General features: G+C 34.9%; 2 protein-coding genes across 2 annotated transcripts; both read left to right on the forward strand.

Annotated features, from left to right (window-relative positions):
• On the forward strand, positions 22–1,613 carry LOC104748380. The gene has a single exon (XM_010470032.2). It carries the CDS (start codon positions 56–58, stop codon positions 1,517–1,519), a length of 1,464 nt encoding a protein of 487 aa, XP_010468334.2. The 5' UTR covers positions 22–55; the 3' UTR covers positions 1,520–1,613.
• On the forward strand, positions 14,602–16,044 carry LOC104748381. The gene has a single exon (XM_010470033.1). It carries the CDS (start codon positions 14,602–14,604, stop codon positions 16,042–16,044), a length of 1,443 nt encoding a protein of 480 aa, XP_010468335.1.

Consider the following 19,547-nt stretch of genomic DNA (forward strand, 5'->3'; position numbering starts at 1 on the left):
AATAAAATAGAAAGTGTTGGAGGAAAAGGAGCAAAACCGGTCGTCTTCTCCAAAGATGAGGAGGAATACACAGAGAAGAAAGTCAAAAAAACCTAAACAATCGCCGGCAATGGCGGCGACGAAGGCACCGATTAGTCAACAAGACGTTGTTTCCGATGACCTGAACTATGAACTGTGGGCTCGAACAGTGAAAGCTAGACTAGTAGAGAAAGGACTTTGGGCTGTTGTTGAAAATGGAATCTCACCGGCCGATCCATCGAAGATTCCAGAGTTAGCGGCGGCGACGATTCAACCCGAAGATCTTTCAAAAGAGAAAGAAGCGCTCCAGATTTTGCAATCTTCTCTCCCCGATTCGGTTTTGAGAAAGACACTCGACAGCACCACTACTACTTCAGCCAAACATCTTTGGGATTCGTTAAAAGAAGCTAACGAGGAACAATCCAAATCAGAGGGGAAGAAGGAGAAGAAATTCGAACGTATCATCGCTGTTGATCCTCGTTTAGACTCGAATCATCATTATCTGGCGATTACCAATATGGCAATCTCGCTGTCAGATTCATATGAAACTGCAACGGAGGAACTCATCGTCATGGGTCTGCAGGAGCTTACTTTTAACAATATCCGTCGGCTTCTTGATCTTATTGAATCATATACAATGAAATGGACCTTGTATGAAGTTTTGAAACAAAACGAGTATCAAGCATCACGCGATTGTGAAGGTTTTATCAGATGGATAACATCCATGTCAGATTCATATGATGGTACACCTCTGGTGATGAAGCAAGTCGTGAGTGTGAAGAATCTGACTTTTGAAACTACTCGTGAGCTTATTGATGTGTTTGAATCACTACCAGCGAAGACCATAAGTGGGATTGTGAAAGGATTTGTGGTTGGATCAACATCACATGTGAAAGAAGTTTGCTATTCACCCAGTGATCTTAGGTGTTTGCTAAAAGAAGCCAAGTTAGAGATGAAGGAATTAGGAGAAGGTACTATCAGCTCAGCTCAGATGAAGGAATCGAAACAAGGTAGTGCTACTACAAGGGTGATGAGATCTAGGCATGAAAGAGGAGAGTGTATTCGATGTGGAAGTAAAGGGCATGTTTTCAAAGACTGTGTGACCTTTGAGAAGGATATGTGGATGATATACGACACTACCACTAACCATATGACTCCACATATCAAGTATTTCACCACTTTAGACAGAAGACACAGAGCTCAGATCGAATTCATCACCGGGGAATCTGTCTTTGCTGAAGGAATGGGAGATGTCAGGATCGTTACCAAGGAAGGGTTAAAGAAGACTATCAAGGATGTGCTTTTTGTTCCCAAGATCGACAGAAACGTGTTGAGTGTTTCTCAGCTGACAAACGCAGGCTACATTGTCGCAATGTCCACTGACAAATGCATTATAATGGAAGAGAAAAATGGGAGATCATTTGGTCAATGCTTGTGGGAAGAGAGAGGCTATTTTCTGCGTTTGCAGGTGGTTGAAGGTAATCTCACATCTACTTGCTAGACTTACTAGTAATCATCTGTCAGTCAGTCTATTATGAGGATTTCGTTCGGTTTTACTCAGTTTTTACAGTTTGTCTGGCATCATCAATCTTAGTTTTGAGGAAACATTTTTGGATTACTTACTGTAGTGTATGCTGTGACTGTTTTCGGATATGAACATACATATAGTACTGCTTATGTTAACTCTTTGTGGTAAATCATCTTGGCGTGGTTAGTTCTAATCACAAGTCAAAACCATAAACCATTCTTGTTGACCAGCATTGAAGAGAAACTTGTATAGTTTTTGCATGCACCGGTTAATAATGAATTAACCGGATTAACCGAGTTAAACTGAACCAGACTTAACCAAATTGGATTCCCCTTGGAATAAATAATTCATCCCAGTTAAGGAGTGTATTTAAAATTTATCATTAATTAAGCACGCCTCAGGAGTCAGGAACTACATTAGTGATTATTAAAATCGTAATTTAGGGTTGTTTAACAAAAGGTTTTAAGAAATCCCATGAGTAGCCGGCTATGGTGGTGGCGAATCCTCCGACCCTACGAGACGAAGTTGTATCTGATGAGCTTAACTATGAAATATATAGAGATTGTGTGGCATAAGACACGAAAGCGCTCCAGATGTTGCAATCATCTCTTCCAAATTTGGTTTTCAGAAAGACACTAGAGTAGAGACCACTTCTGCCAAAGATCTTTGGGATTTGCTAAAAAAGAAGCTAACGTACAAGCCAAGTTAGAGAAGAAACTACCTGAGTACAAAATTTTAGCAATTAATATTGGTCATATAACAATATTTGATGAAGATATGGGGATGATACACACCACTACCACCAACTATATGACACCGTATGTCAAGTATTACACCAATTTATACAGAAAATACAGAGTTAAGGATGCAAGGAGCTTGTGGCGGTTGTCCAAGCTCATTTGTTACTGAGGTAACAGAGATCCTCTCAACAGTTTGTTGCATATGGATCATATATGTATGTTTTGTGTTAAAAGTTGTGGTGTACTGTTAAGTATTTATTGGAGAATCAAGAAGTTGTTAGTGTCACTTCTTCTTTGTGTAGGAAAGGTGTGTAGAACAAGAGTTTGATGGGGAAGATGAAGAGGAAACGTTGTCTGGAGAGATGGGAGTAGAGTAAGATATCTCCTCAAGCATATCCTCTCTGCTTTGCTAGTGAACAAATCCTAGTGAGTACACTTTTTGCTTCAACCCTTGTGTTTTTGGGCTTTTGAATCACACACACTCTAGAAAATCTACTGAGAGATCATGATTGATTTTGCTATGTAACTTTTGTTGACCTACAGTAATAAATTGTTTTGATTATTTGCGTTTTTCCAAGGAATAATATTAGCAATAACACTATACAATAAATTGTTAGATTTTGACACTTATTTAAAATTTTGCTTATCATCACGAGTGAAACAAGATTGTGCTAAAAGGGAGACTCATGAGATCTAGGCATGAAAGCGGAGAGTGTATTCTATGTAAAGGTAAAGGGCATGCCTTCGAAGACAGTTGCAACAACAGAGTCAGAGAGAATCAAAGCAGGAGTGAAAAAGGAAGCGTTACCTGAGTATCAAATGTTAGCATTCAATGTTGCTCCTGTGACATTTGATAAGGATATGTGGATGTTATACATCACCACCTCGAACCACATGACTCCGTATGAGAAATATTTCACTACTTTAGACCAAACACACAGAGCTCGGATCAAATTCATCACAGGGGATTGGAGATGTCAGGATCATGACCAAGGAAGGGAAGAAGAAGAAGATGATCAAGAATGTGCTTTTTGTTCCCAAGATCGACAGAAACGTGTTGAGTGTTGGTCAGATGACACATGCAAGCTATGGGATTGTAATGACCGCTCACAAATGCACGGTAGAGGATCAGGCTGGGAGACTATTTGGTGAATCCATGTGGGAAGAGAGAGGTTTTTTTTCTGCGTTTGGAGGTGGTTGAAGGTAACCTCTAGTTGCTAGAATAATGTCTACTATGCCAACATGGTTCAGTTCATTCGGTTTTTAGTATGCTGCGACTGTTTTTTCTTGGATGTGAACAATTGCTAGACTTACTAGTAATCAGAGTCTATTATGCTGATTTGGTTAGGTTGATCCAGTTTTCAAGTTTGGACAATCTTAGTTATTGTTTGCTGCGATTGTTTTTGGTAAGGAATACAAGACTTAGAGAATAAGTAGAACTTAAGGAAAAAGTAAATCTAGAATATTCTAGAACATGGATCTAAGATGGCCAGATGGGTTCATAACAGTGCTTAAATACTCAAGTATCGATAGATTAAAAATTAATATTCATGATTTAGTTGAGTTTTTATTCCAGATCTTATCTTATGAGCTTTGTCTTTTAGTTTATAACAAACGCCAAAAGGCTTTTTTATTTATCAAAAGTATATAGACACCAAAGGTAACAATAATGTTCTTGTATTTGGTTTTATTTATGATCATAACAAAAAGAAAAACCTCACTATAGCTCATGTTTGGGGTAAAAAAAATCAGTATTTTATATTTAATTAGTGTTTCTTGTAACCACATGTTTGACGCAAACTGTATATTGTGGTCGATGAGACAAAATAATTTCAAATTTGTTTATCAAAACTTCCCAATGGCCATCTTGAGATCCCTTTCATGTTCCTTGATTTTCTTCTTATGTATAATGCTGCTCAAAATTTGATTATGTAACTATTTGTTTGATTTAACTATTGATTACAACATTTCTCATTTTATCATTTTCTTCTTCTTTATATTATCACCAAAATCCTATACTACAAGCTAATCATTCTGTCCCATATTTCTTCTCATTTTGTTTTACAGTCATGAATTCTCATAGTATTAAAAGTATATAGACACCAAAGGTAACAATAATTTTCTTGTATTTGGTTTTTATCTATGAATCATAACAAAAAGAAAAACCACACTATAGCTCATGTTTGGGGACAAAAAAATCAGAGTTTTATATTTAGTGTTTCTTCTCTATATTATCACCAAAATCCTAGACTACAAGCTAATCAATATCTCTCATATTTCTTCTCATTCTGTTATACAGTCATGAGAAGAAAACGTAGATAAAATTAGAAGAAAACATAGATAAAATTCATTTTGTTGTCAATGCTAACACACATAAAGGCAACACGATTGTTTTATAAGATGAAATGAGAATACAGCTTTTGAATATTAGTCTTTAATAAAGCTTTTGAATATTAGTGTTTAATCCAATAATAATACAGTTTTTCCGTCGCACCATCTTTTGAGAAGTAAATACCATCATCTTGTGCATCCCATGTATACACCGTGTCACACCTATAAATGGGATCTCCTATATATGCTAAAAACTCCTATGATATTCCATATGAACTCCCTTCCACAAACCACAAGTGAATAACATCGTCGCGAAAATACCTACATAGAAACTAAAATTGTATGTAAAACCTTAAAAATTCACAAAATGAACCCCTAGATCGTCGTCTCTGGACTTGCAATGAACTTTTAGGATACTATGACTTTGAGAAAGGTTGTTTTGAAGAACAACCATGTTTTTATGACATTTAGCTTCATTCGACACAAAACACAAAACAAATATGAAAAACAGAAAGCTTAATGCAAGTTTCATTATTTTGTATCAATCGAAGTGTACTTATATGAGTATTATTGCAAAATACTTCTAAATTATATTTGTGTACGTCTTTGCAGATTTATAGACTTATGATGTTTGAAAAAGCCTAATCTTTTTTTTATACTATATAACAGAGATAATCTTTTAATGATAGTATTTGACTAGTTTTCTTCTTTTCTTCTTTCCTCACACTTAATAAACTGGACAAAGTCGTAGTTAGTCAATATTAAACATCCCATTTTCGATTTTTCAATTCAATTCGTAAATAATTTAACATATATATTTAAAAAACAAAGAGAATCTATCTGTTCACATTTACATAAATTTCTAATAATTACCAGTTTAATAATTTAAACTGAGTTAAATTAAGTTTGTTTTTCAGTTTTTAATAAACATATATATCTTATGATGATCAAGGTGAATACTTTGAGAGATAAATTGAATTTGTTTAGTACATTTTAGAAATATAATTGTGAAAGTAATATATTCACTATTTATAAAACAAAAACAATAATTTAATGATAATATTTGACTAGATTTAAGTCTTTGACTAGTTTTCTTTGTTTCTTCTTTCGTCACACTTAATAAACTGGACAAAGTCTTAGTTAGTCAATATTAAACATCCCATTTTCGATTTTTCAATTAAATACGTAAATAATTTAACATATATATTTAAAAAACAAAGAGAATCTATCTGTTCACATTTACATAAATTTCTAATAATTTCCAATTAATAATTTAAACTGAGTTAAATTAAGTTTATTTTTCAGTTTTTAGATAAACATATATATATATATATATATATAACCAAAAGAAATGAAACGTATATATATATGATATCATATGATGATCAAGGTGAATACTTTGAGAGATAAATTGAATTTTTTTTGTACATTTTAAAAATATAATTGTGAAAGTAATATATTCACTATTTATAATTAGCAAAATAGCCACTAGCTAGAATCCATTTTCAATATGTATCGAGTTTTTTCATGTTTTATTTTTTATCTAAAAATCAATTATTTACTGTCAATGCCAACATTGGATATATATATATATATATTAATTATATTCTGTATTTTTTTCATTCTGGTCCCCTCAAAATTTTTGGTTAGTTAGAAATTAGAGTAAATGATTTTTTTGGTGGTTGACATGTGAATTCTCTCTGATAAGTTTGTGATTTTTTTTAGGCGAATTAGGGAGAATATGATTTAGCTCTTATCAGGTTTCTGGATTTGTGAAGAAATTAAACTTCTCTTTTTTTAGTTTGTGAATTCTCTCTGATTAATTTGTGAATTCTTTTAGGCTAATTAGGGAGAATATGATTTATCTCTTATTAGGTTTCTGGATTTGTGAAGAACTTGAACTTCTCTCTTATTAGTTTTGTGAATTTTCTCTAAAATTTTGTGAATTTTTTTAGGCTAATTAGGAAGAATATGATTTAGCTCTTATCAGGTTTCTGGATTTGTGCAGAATTTGAACTTCTCTCTTATTAGTTTGTGAATTCTCTCTAATTAGTTTGTGAATTTTTTCAAGCAAGGCTTCCGCTACAAGCTGAAGCAGGGGAGGTTTGACTAGTTGAAGCAAGGGAGCAAGCAAGGGCGCAGCGGCAATTGATCTATGGAGATCATCCACCTATACTTTTTGGACCAGTCCCAAGACCTTCTCTCTACAATCTGCAATCAAGACACCCAAACCACGGTGAAAGCATTTCTCTCTAAATTTCTGTAGCTTTTATGTGAAAGCTTAATTCTGGTTAATTTGAAATTGCTCTGGTTAATTTGAAATTGCATTGCTCTGCTTTTTTTTGCATGTTAGAATTGGTTGGCACTTCTATTGTTCAGTTCACCACTAGGTGGCTTCAGGGCCTGGAGATTATCCAGATCATGAATGTTTGGGATCAGCTCACTAACTCGATTACCATTCCACCCAACGGAACCGTTGGTCTTTATCTTTTTCTCATGAGGTAATACCACGATCGCAAGTGAGTAATTTTTATCATTCTGAATTATGAATTATAAATCAGTGTTTTTAAATTCAATCATAATATTGTTTTGTAGCCGCCTGTGGCAGAATCTTGGAAGAGGTGACACCATAGGTGTACGGATCCCTCTAAATGATAGTCGACTCCATTGTTACGAGGCGCATCATCTCGTCGAGAATTATAGTAGACGTGTCACCCGGGCTACTAGGTGAGTTTTTTTTTACCTCTTCTCATTATATATATATTTTTTAACTGTCTTCCTCATTCATTATATCTTATTATATAAAGTTTGGTTTTCAAAGTTAGCCATTAACAGGATGATGACACGTGTCAAATATACTAATGAGATTTTGACAAGTATAAACAAAAAAATAATTCAGTAATTATGTATATTATTATTAATCAATAAATAGTGAATAACAAATTTAAAAAGAATAACATAAATTATCTCAAAAGAATTAATATTTTGGAAACGTAATAGGGTAGCTAATTAAGAACATAACATTATATCTACATAAAAATTATGTTTGTGAAGTAACCTTAGTGAATACACTTGAAAACAATAAAGTATAGGGACGAAAGGTTTGGTTAGGCCTCTCCTTTTCAACTAAAGGATTTCACCCTTAGTTGAAAAGATTTAGTTTACCGAAAAAATCTTGGTTTTTCGTCGGATTTGGAAAAGATTGAGTTGTTTTTATATATTTTTTTTAGTATCTTTGGAAATCTTTCTTTTTATTACAGCGTTTTTAGGGTTTTTGACCTAGTATATATATTTTACAGGTTTGGCTGGTTGGTGTTGGTCCACTACCGCCGAGACGTCGTTTGAGCCGTTCTAGTTTTTGTTTGAATAATTCAATGTTTTTTAACCTTGGTATGGGAATATATAGTGTAAAGATTTCATACATATCTAAAACAATAGCTAGATACTCTGTGGGATCGATCGTATGGTAATTACAAACGGTTAGGCTCAGTTCAGGTGATCGAAATCGAGTAAACCTCCTCACTTTCTCTGAGAGAGAATAATAAGAAATTTCTAAAATCTTTTGAAACACAATACCCCTCTTTTAGTTACCAAATGTAAAAAAAGTTACCAAATGCCTGTTAAAAGTAATTCATCATCACTTTCACATGTGCTACAAAGATTTACTGAAAGTCAAAAAGAGAAGGTAATTAAATAGGACGGTGCTTCTATTGTTGAAATAAGAAGTGGTGGTTGTTATGTTTGTCAACAAAAGTGGGCTGCAAGCTTCCTATAAATAGAGAGAGATCAAGCGAGAGCAAATCATCCCATAGCATCCAATATAATAAAGAGAAGTTGCAATACTAAGCAACATATAAATAAGAGAGTGTGTGAGGTTTGGAAAAATAACGAGTGGTGTGAGATTTGAGTGTTTTTACTATAAGTTATAAACTTTGTATTGTGAGTGATTTACAAATAAATATAAGAGTGTTTTATTTAGTTGGCTTATATATTTGTGGTTAATTTATAAATTGTGTATTTACAAGATACCAATTATACTTTAACCCAATATTAAACCGATTAATTTCTCAACATTTGGTATCAGAGCGAAGTCGATCCGACCAACTCTAATATATATTTGTTTAGTTGTTATTTGGAAGCTTTTGGTAAAATCATGACGGATTTTACTACCTCTATTGAGAAGCTCAATAACAACAATTATGGGTCATGGAGTACTCGCATGAAGTTTTATTTGCTCGGACAAGATTTATGGGATATCGTTAACGGAGCTGAGACGACACCACCAAGAGAAGCAAGAAGCACAGATACAACTTCCGACACCTCAACCTCAACACCGGTACGACAAGATGCTGCACCTCAAAGACCAACGAGTGATCATGACGCCTTAAAGAAGTGGAAGGTCAAGGCTGGTAAAGCCATGTATGCTTTAACCGTGGCTGTAGAAGAAGATTTTCTACAACGGATTAAAGATGCCCGAACACCAAAAGAAGCTTGGGACATATTGACGGCAATCTTTGCGAAGAAGAATGACGCAAAATTACAAAGGCTTGAGAATGAGCTTTTGTCTATCTCCCAGAAGAATATGACCGTGAGTCAATATTTTTCAAAAGTGAAGTCTCTTTGTGATGAGATTTCTAAACTAGATCCTGAAAATTCTATTACTCAGACAAGAATGAAAAGAATTATCATTCATGGTCTGAAGCCAGAATACAAGAGTATTATTACGGCAACTCGGGGCTGGGCTACCGAGCCAACTTTAGCAGATCTAGAGAATTTGCTAATGAATGAGGAGGATCTAGATAAACCCACACTTAGCCGACCAACCAATGGTGAAGAGACAGCTTTATTCACCAATAAGAGAAATGACCAAGGTTATGGTTATGGTCGTGGTCGAGGACGTGGTCGAGGTCGCGGTCGAGGACGCGGACGTGGTACCGGGAGATTCAACGGACAAGAACGAGATGCTCAAGGAAACCATGAGAGAAGTTTCCAATCAGGGGGAGCTCGAGGAGCTCAAAATAATCAAGGTGGTCAGAATCGATGGCAACAAAATAATAATGAAAGTGATGCATGTTACCATTGTGGCAAGAAGGGACATTATGCAAGAAATTGTTGGTCAAAGAAAGTTGAAGGAAATGCTGCCACAAGTTCAAAGAATGAAGGACATGGAGAAGAAGATTGGGAGTTTGAAACTTCTTTCTTTGCGGAGGAAGTGGATCTTGATGATGGAAGAGAGGAAGACTCAATAAAAGAATTTGCACTCACCGCTGTATGCGATCACTCAGTCGACTACAAAAATGATTGGATCGTTGACTCTGGGTGTTCAAATCATATGACAGGAGATGTGTCAAAATTAGTGAACATCACAAAATACAATGGAGATCGTGTTATTATAACAGCTGATAACACACAATTGCCAATAGCCCATGTTGGTGAGACAAATCTACCACAAAAGAATGGACATGAAGAAATTCAACTTCGAAATGTTTACCATGTCCCAGGAATGAAGAAGAACCTGTTATCCGTACCCCAACTCACAAGTGCAGGCAACTACGTACTGTTTGGTCCAGAAGATGTGAAGGTGTATCGAGAATTAAAAATTATTGGCACACCGTTCATAGAAGGACCAAAAATGAGGGCTATTTATGTGATGTCAGCAGAAGAAGCCTATGTTGAAAAAACGAGGAGAAGTGACACTGGCGACTTGTGGCATGCACGACTCGGACATGTCAATTACAGCAAATTAAAGATTATGATGCAGAAGTCGATGTTGAAGGGACTCCCACAACTTGAGATGAACCATGAGATTGTGTGCGCAGGATGCCAATATGGTAAGGCACATCAATTGCCTTACAAGGATTCAAATTTTAAAGCTAAGGAGCCGTTGGAGCTGGTTCATTCAGATTTGCTGGGAAAAATCAAACAACCATCAACACGTGGTTATCAATATTTGATAACCTTTATTGATGATTTTTCAAGATACGTATGGGTTTATTTTCTAAAGCATAAAGATGAGGCTTTAGAAAAATTTAAAGAATTCAAGACCACAGTAGAACGTGAGCTCGGTAAAACGATCAAGTGCCTACGCACTGATAATGGAGGAGAATACACTTCAAACGAGTTTAACAACTACCTTAAGGAGGTTAATATTCGGAGACAACTCACTTGTGCAAAAACTCCACAACAAAATGGAGTAGCCGAAAGAAAGAATCGCCACCTCGCAGAAATTTGTCGAAGTCTTCTGCACGCTAAGAACGTTGATACAAGATTTTGGGCAGAATGCATGAAGACGGGTGTTTATATCACCAATAGGCTGCCACAACCAAGATTGGAGTTTGTTTCACCATTTCAGAAGTTATATGATGTGAAACCAACGGTCAGTTACTTTCGAGTATTTGGATGTGTGTGCTATGTTTTTATTGCCGATGAAGATCGCAGTAAATTTGACAAGAAGGCCATTCGCTGCATTTTTGTGGGATACGACGAACAAAAGAAAGGCTGGAGATGTTGTGATCCCAATACAAACAAGATATATGTCTCACGAAATGTTGTATTCGATGAGGCATCTTCGTGGTGGGCAAACAAGGTAGCTTTACCAGATACGCATGAGTTGCAAGAAAAATTACAAACGAAGTTACAACTAGAATCGTCTCCTGGCAATGAAGACACAGAAGAACAGTTACCGTCACCTCAATCGAACGTTGGATCCAAGTCAAGAAGCCCTTGGAAAACAGGTGTTCATGAAACACCAAATGAAGTGGAGACCACTCAACAAGAAGAACAACAAGTGGAGCCAGTACAACCTCAACTACGAAGGTCTATAAGAGAAAGACGTAAAAATCCAAAGTACATAAATGCTGCGTATGCTGAAGTTAAAGAGCCAACTACATTCGAAGAAGCGTCAAGGAATCCAGAATGGAGAAAAGCTATGGAAGAAGAAATTTTGGCACTAAAACAAAATCAAACTTGGAATTTAGTGCCTAAACCGGAAGGTGTTAAACCAATATCCTGCAAATGGGTTTACAAGCTGAAAACTCTTCCAGACGGTACAATCGAACGATACAAGGCCCGATTAGTTGTACGTGGATTTTCTCAAGAGTATGGTATAGACTATGATGAGACATTTAGTCCAGTGGCAAAGATAACCACAGTTCGTGTGCTACTAGCACTAGCCGCAAGTAAGTCATGGAATTTATGGCAGATGGATGTGAAGAACGCTTTTCTAAATGGAGAACTTGATCGTGAAATTTATATTGATCAACCCCAAGGATTCGTAAATCACGAAAAACCAGAGTATGTGTGCAAATTAAAGAAGGCTTTGTATGGTTTAAAGCAGGCGCCTAGAGCATGGTACGGGAAGATTGCGGAGTTTTTAGTCCAAAGTGGTTATCATGTTGCCCCATCAGATTCGAGTCTGTTCGTGAAGATTCAAGGAGAAAAATTATCAATTATTCTTGTATATGTCGATGATATAATCATCACCGGAGATGACACGGGCGAGATTCAAAGGACAAGGGAAAACTTGTTTGTTCGATTTCAAATGAAAGAACTTGGTGAATTAAATCACTTCCTAGGATTGGAAGTTGAAAGAACAAAAGACGGCATATTTCTTGGTCAACAGAAATATGCAAGAGATCTCATTCAGAAGTTTGGGTTAGCTGAGTGTAAACCAATCACTACACCAATGGAGCCAAATTTGAAGTTGTGTGCCTATGATGGAAAAGACTTGGATGATACAACAATGTATCGACAAATCGTAGGTAGTCTTATCTATCTTACTCTTTCTAGACCCGACATAACTTTCGCTGTAGGCGTTGTTAGCAGGTTCATGCAGAAACCGAAGAAACCACACCTTGAAGCAGTTAAAAGAATCTTGAGATATATCAAAGGCACGATTGATTGGGGACTCCTTTACAAGAAAGGAGTACAAAGTAAGCTCAATGGTTATTGCGATGCTGACTATGCTGGAGATCATGACACTCGGAGGTCAACTACTGGATATGTATTTAACCTTGGTTCTGGAGCTATATCATGGTGCAGTAAGAGACAACCTACCGTTTCTCTTTCAACCACAGAAGCAGAATATAGAGCAGGAGCAATGGCAACACAAGAATGTGCTTGGTTGACTCAACTCATGAAAGATTTAAACCAACCGATAGAAGATGGAGTTCCATTACACTGTGACAACCTGTCAGCAGTTCGTTTAGCCGAAAATCCTGTTTTTCATGCTCGAACAAAACATGTGGAGGTACATTATCATTTCTTGCGAGAAAAGGTACTTCAAGGAGATATTGTCATGAAACCAATCAAGACACAAGATCAGGTTGCAGACATCTTTACAAAAAGCTTATCTGCATCTAAGGTTATCGGATTTCGAATGTTACTTGGAATGACTACACGCACAAGGAAAGTTGATAATGAGGGGGAGTGTTAAAAGTAATTCATCATCACTTTCACATGTGCTACAAAGATTTACTGAAAGTCAAAAAGAGAAGGTAATTAAATAGGACGGTGCTTCTATTGTTGAAATAAGAAGTGGTGGTTGTTATGTTTGTCAACAAAAGTGGGCTGCAAGCTTCCTATAAATAGAGAGAGATCAAGCGAGAGCAAATCATCCCATAGCATCCAATATAATAAAGAGAAGTTGCAATACTAAGCAACATATAAATAAGAGAGTGTGTGAGGTTTGGAAAAATAACGAGTGGTGTGAGATTTGAGTGTTTTTACTATAAGTTATAAACTTTGTATTGTGAGTGATTTACAAATAAATATAAGAGTGTTTTATTTAGTTGGCTTATATATTTGTGGTTAATTTATAAATTGTGTATTTACAAGATACCAATTATACTTTAACCCAATATTAAACCGATTAATTTCTCAACAATGCCAGCTTTCTCAATTACATTTGGTCAAAGTCAGGTAGTGGTGTAGGAGGAGACCCAGACGCCTCGGATGGTGATAACGAGCCGGCTAAAGCTTGTGATCCTGCAAGAGCTGTATCTTGTTCCTGTTTGATATATGATACAAGAACAAGAGATTTCACTCTACTACCTCATTTCAATCAAAACATTAATTAGAGAGAGAGAGAGAGAGAGAGAGAGAGAGAGAGAGAGAGAGAGAGAGAGTGGGGAGGAGATTAATTTACATTGAAGTCTTCTTCTTCTTGCCTGATGAGTTCGACTTGAACACGAACTGGATCGAGTAGACGTGGGGACTCCAACCTTTTTGTCCTCTGGCATCATCGAACCTTATGTTATCCAAGTCAATGAAGAAGTACATAGAAAGACTGAAAATGGCATAAATGTATTGAATTCGTTACCTCAAGAAAGGCTGCATTTTCAGGGTCATCCAAACTTTGTAACGGACTATCATCCACAGTGAAACCGTTCTTCCAGATAGTTACAATGTACATGTACACTTCATATGGCTCGTCTTGTCGCTGTTGTTTTTCTTGAAGCTCAGCTGGAACCGTTTGTTCAGACATCAATCTTGGTGACTGCTCAGATTCCTTAGCTCTGTCGAAAATCGCATCAGGACATCTTTAGCATCCCACTAAAGCTACCACTACAGGTTAACGGTTTTTGCAAGTCATAAGGCACCAATCTTGCTTAGTAGTCTGGTGTTTAGGAAAAAGGTTTTTGTGTATGTATGTAGTGGTAGCTTATGAAAAAAAGGTTCTTCATGACACTTATGAATTGCTCCCACTTGCAAGATCCTTGCAGTATCATTGTGAATAGCGCAATTCTTAAGTGTTTGGATAAATTCGTCTCCTTCATTTGGATCAGACTTAATTAAATCTTTGTAAACCGATCAATCCAATTAAACTAAACCAGAGTTAACCGTATCTAATATCTCGTTCACGTTGGGACTTTTTGGAAGTGTTGGAGAAAAAGGAGCAAGAGCGGTCGTCGTCATCTCTTCTCCAAGATGAGGAGGAATACACAGAGAAGAAAGTCAAGAAAACCTAAACATTCGCCGGCGGAAATGGCGGCAACGAAGACACCGATTAGTCAACAAGACGTTGTTTCCGATGATCTGACCTATGAACTGTGGGCTCGAACCATGAAAGCTATACTAGTAGAGAAAGAACTTTGGGCTGTCGTTGAAAATGGAATCCCACCGGCCGATCCATCGGAGATTACAGAGTTGGCGGCGGCGACGATTCAACCCGAAGAGCTTTCCGAAGACAAAGAAGCGCTCCAGATTTTGCTATCTTCTCTCCCAGATTCGCTGAGAAAGACACTCGAAACCACCACTACAGCTTCAGCCAAACATCTTTGGGATTTGTTACAAGAAGCTAACGAGGAACTCGAACAAGTTAGGAGAATTGAAGAAGAAGATGGAGAACGTAACATCATCTCCTCATCATCATCGTTCATGGATCCTGCTGGTTTAGAATCGAATCATCATTATCTGGCTATTACGAATATGGTACTCTCGTTGTCAGATTCATATGATCTTACAACGAATGAACTCATCATCTTGGGTGTGAAGAAGCTTACTTTTAACAGATTTCGTGCGCTTCTTGATTTTACTGAAGTATTTGCAGTGAAATGTACCTTGTATGAAGTTTTGAAAGAAAACGAGTATCAAGCATCACGCGATTATAAAGGTTTTATCAGATGGATAACATCCATGTCAGATTCATATGATGGTACAGCTCTGGTGATGGAGCAAGTCGTGAGTGTAAAGAATCTGACTTTTAACAATACTCGTGAGCTTCTTGATGTGTTTGAATCAGTACCAGAGAAGAACATCAGTGGGATTATGAACGAATTTGTGGTTGGATCATCGTCACGTGTGAAAGAAGTTTGCTATTCACCTAGTGATCTTAGGGGTTTTCTTAAAGAAGCCAAGTTAGGGATGAAGGAAGGAGAAGGTACTATCAGCTCAGCAGCATCACAATGGAAAAAAGAGAGTGCTACTACAAGGGTGATGAGATCTAGGCATGAAAGAGGAGAGTGTATTCGATGTGGAGGTAAAGGGCATGTTTTCAAAGACTGTAGCAACAATGTTGTTGGTCCTGTGACCTTTGAGAAGGATATGTGGATGGTATACGACACTACCACTAACCATATGACTCCACATATCAACTATTTCACCACTTTAGACAGAAGACACAGAGCTCAGATCGAATTCATCACCGGGGAATCTGTCTTTGCTGAAGGAATGGGAGATGTCAGGATCATGACCAAGGAAGGGTTGAAGAAGACTATCAAGGATGTGCTTTTTGTTCCCAATATCGACAGAAACGTGTTGAGTGTTTCTCAGCTGACAGACGCCGGCTACATAGTCGCAATGACCACTGACAAATGCACTATAATGGAACAGAAAACTAGGAGATTATTTGGTCGATGCTTGTGGGAAGAGAGAGGCTATTTTCTGCGTTTGCAGGTGGTTGAAGGTAATCTCACATCTAATTGCTAGACTTACTAGTAATCATCAGTCAGTCTATTATGGGGATTTGGTTCGGTTTTATTCAGTTTTACAGTTTGTCTGGCATCAATCTTAGTTTTGAGGAAACATTTTTGGATTACTTACTGTATGCTGTGACTGTTTTGCGGATATGAGCATACATATAGTACTGCTTATGTTAAGTCTTTGTGGTAAATCATCATCTTGGCGTGCTTAGTTCTAATAATCACAAGTTAAAACCATCAACCATTCTTGTTGACCAGCATTGGAGAGAAACTTGTATAGTTTTTGCATGTGGTGCAGCGTACTTAGAAATAACCATACTTAACCAAATTGGATTCCCCTTAGAGTAAACAAGGGTTAACTCATCCCAATTAGGTAGTGTACTAGGTTCAGACCCACACGTACGTGCGGTATTATGTTTGTAAATATAATTTTTTTATTTGAATTAATGAAATAATGATGGTTTCATCAATAATTTAAATTTCCATAGGTCATACCAAAATAAAACCTTAACCTCATTAATGGTTGTTAAATATCCATAAAACACATGAACTATTAAACCAAATATAGACATGTTCACAACGATTAAATCTTGTCAAAAACAACTAAAGACCGTTTTAGAAAAAATATAAATATTTTGTGAAGGACACAATATTTGTTATGTCTTATACATGGTCTCAAATTCTTGTCGCATAACGAATACATGTGAGACAATATTTGTATAAATATATTTAATATAATATCTAAATTCGAACTCATATCAGATGAGTATTTAGTTTAATTTTTTGTTTGGTCTCAATCTAATTTATTATTGTTTGAGAAAATTACATAATCATGATTTCACCAATATTTTATAACTCAGAATGATCCAACAATCGGACCACTATCAAACTGAACCGGATTAATAGTTGGTTAAATTTTTATGAAACTCGTAAACTATTATAATTTGATATAAAATCGATAAAAATGATTAAAACCCGTTTAAGACAAATACAAATATTTAGGAGAGGCCATAATCTTGTTCCGTTCCATGCTGTCCTTCCCATTTTGTACTATTCACGTTCCCAGATATCCATATCATAAGAGATTACATTCACAATATGGGACATTCCAAGTATATAATAAATTTAGTATTTTTGATAGGAAACATAAATATAAGTTATAGATTATAGTATATATATACATATGAAATATTAGAATATTGCAAAATTAGTTGATTTTTTAATTTTTGTTATTTTGGTTCATCTATATTGGATTACATTTCTTTGTTTATTTTTGTTATAACATACTTTTATGTGATTTTTTTATATTTTAAACATTTCTATGCTAGAGAAATTGAAAAACATGTTTTCTATTAAAGAAATATGATTTTTTTATTCTTATTAATTTTAGAAGGTTTATCAAAAACTAAAAATAAAATTGGAATTCTAAAGTTTAGCCACTTAGACCATCTCCATTGCATAGTTTTTAAGGTGTTTTAACATAAATTTAATCATAAATTATTATTATTATAATATAGGTGTCTTAAAAACACTAAAAACTTCATTAAAATATCTTCATGATGTCTCACATTCTCCAAAAGAAAATTGTCTTACAATAGTAATATATATTTTTTAATTATATAATTAGACACTTTCTTAGAGCATTTGCAGTGGACATATTGTGATCTTTAGGTGTATATATGTTTACAATTTGGAATATACTCATATATGAAACCGATTAGAGATATGGAATGTTAGTATTAAAGATTTTATTTATTGTTATTAATATAATTGGTTAATTGCATTTTTATTAATTTTGATATCACAGATTCGATGTCAAAATATATAAAATTTAATGATGAAATAAGTTTTTATGGTTACTCGCTCCACCTTTTATGGTATTGATGATTTTATTATAAACTTATTTCTTAATTCGACGTTGTTTATCTTTTACTTTATGGAAAAAAATATACAAAACATTACATGTATTATTAATTAGATCATTATGAATATAGGATATTGACTTGAATGTTACATGTATAATTAATACTAAGTGATTTATTTTGAGGTTTTACGAAAAAAGAGATTTAAAATAATATTAATAAAATATCCAAAATATTAACTCGATTTATTAAAGAAAAAAAAATATTGTTCATAATTTTTTTATTTGTTACAATTTAATTGTAAATACAATTTTACACTGTTAAAAATGAAGAAGATATTTATGATCCATGAGGAACAACTCCGGATCTAGATTCTATAAACCTCTCAAATTAAAAATTGGCAACATAAGATCTCATCATAAAGTTTTCTTCAGCATCCCAGTTCAGAAACTGCAAAATCAGGTCGCCAACACAAAATAGTTTTAAAGACATGCACGAAACATGATAAGAACATATAAACATACTCTTTTAATTAACAAAATAACATAAGAAGAAGTGAAAAGTACCAGCTCATAATTTTTTAAAGACATTCTCTATGGTTAAATCTCTTGATTTCGTGGCACATTCACAATCTTTGTTACCTATAATATTTGAAATAGAGAATACATGTCAGATAATAATGTTTAAAAATAAAATTTAAAAAATTAAGTAAATAATTCTATGAATGGATCAATAACTAAATAGAATTTTTCTTCAAAGAATATGTTCCTGACGGCTTGAAATATATGATAAACTGTTGACCTTGAAACCAAAAAATCATAAGAATATGCATAAAAGTTTAGTAAAACCTTGGAGATAAGCATGAGAAGAAGAACATGGTTATTTATTTTTGAATCTGCTTTTGTTTACAAATCCAATTTTTTCTACATTGTTTGTGGGATAATCTAGAGGGATGTATGCAAATTACAATGATTTCGAAAATATAACTAAAGTAGTTTTGAAAGTAATGTTATGAGTGGATTTGAGATTATGCCTAGCATATATTTACCGAGTCAAATATTATATGAAAATTTGGTAAGTACCTTCAATTTCGACGATTTGTTTTAGAAATATTTTAACTAAATTTCAGTTTATATATTAAAAATTAAATATGGAAGAGAGATTTGGTAAGTACCTCAAATTTCGCCAGTTTGATAATATTCTTCTTTCCTCATTAATTTTGAATATTTATTTCAATTGTTAGATATCTTCTCTGCGACGGACTTCTCAATGCTCTTCAATTATTTAAGAGCTTGACTGGTTCAAACGCTGTGGTTGCGGTTGCGGCTGCGAGAGATTGCGGAAGCGAGCGATTGTGGTTGCAAGCGTTATTAAGCATTTTGAACGACTGGTTTAAAATTGGTGCGTTTGCGGGAGGTTTACGACTGGTTGACCAGCTGGTGTAATAGCGGTTGGAACATAAATAAATGTGATATATAATTAGATAAATGTTTTAAAATATCAAAACTTTATTAAACTTGATTTATAATTAAAATTCAAAATACTAAAATAATTATTTAAAAAATAAATAAATTTCATAATGAAATACTTATTACTTTATGCATTTGACTTTTTAACAAAACTTTAATCAAGTAATTTGATAAATGAC

Source organism: Camelina sativa, chromosome 15 (assembly GCF_000633955.1).
Source record: "Camelina sativa cultivar DH55 chromosome 15, Cs, whole genome shotgun sequence".
Taxonomy (NCBI): Eukaryota; Viridiplantae; Streptophyta; class Magnoliopsida; order Brassicales; family Brassicaceae; genus Camelina; species Camelina sativa.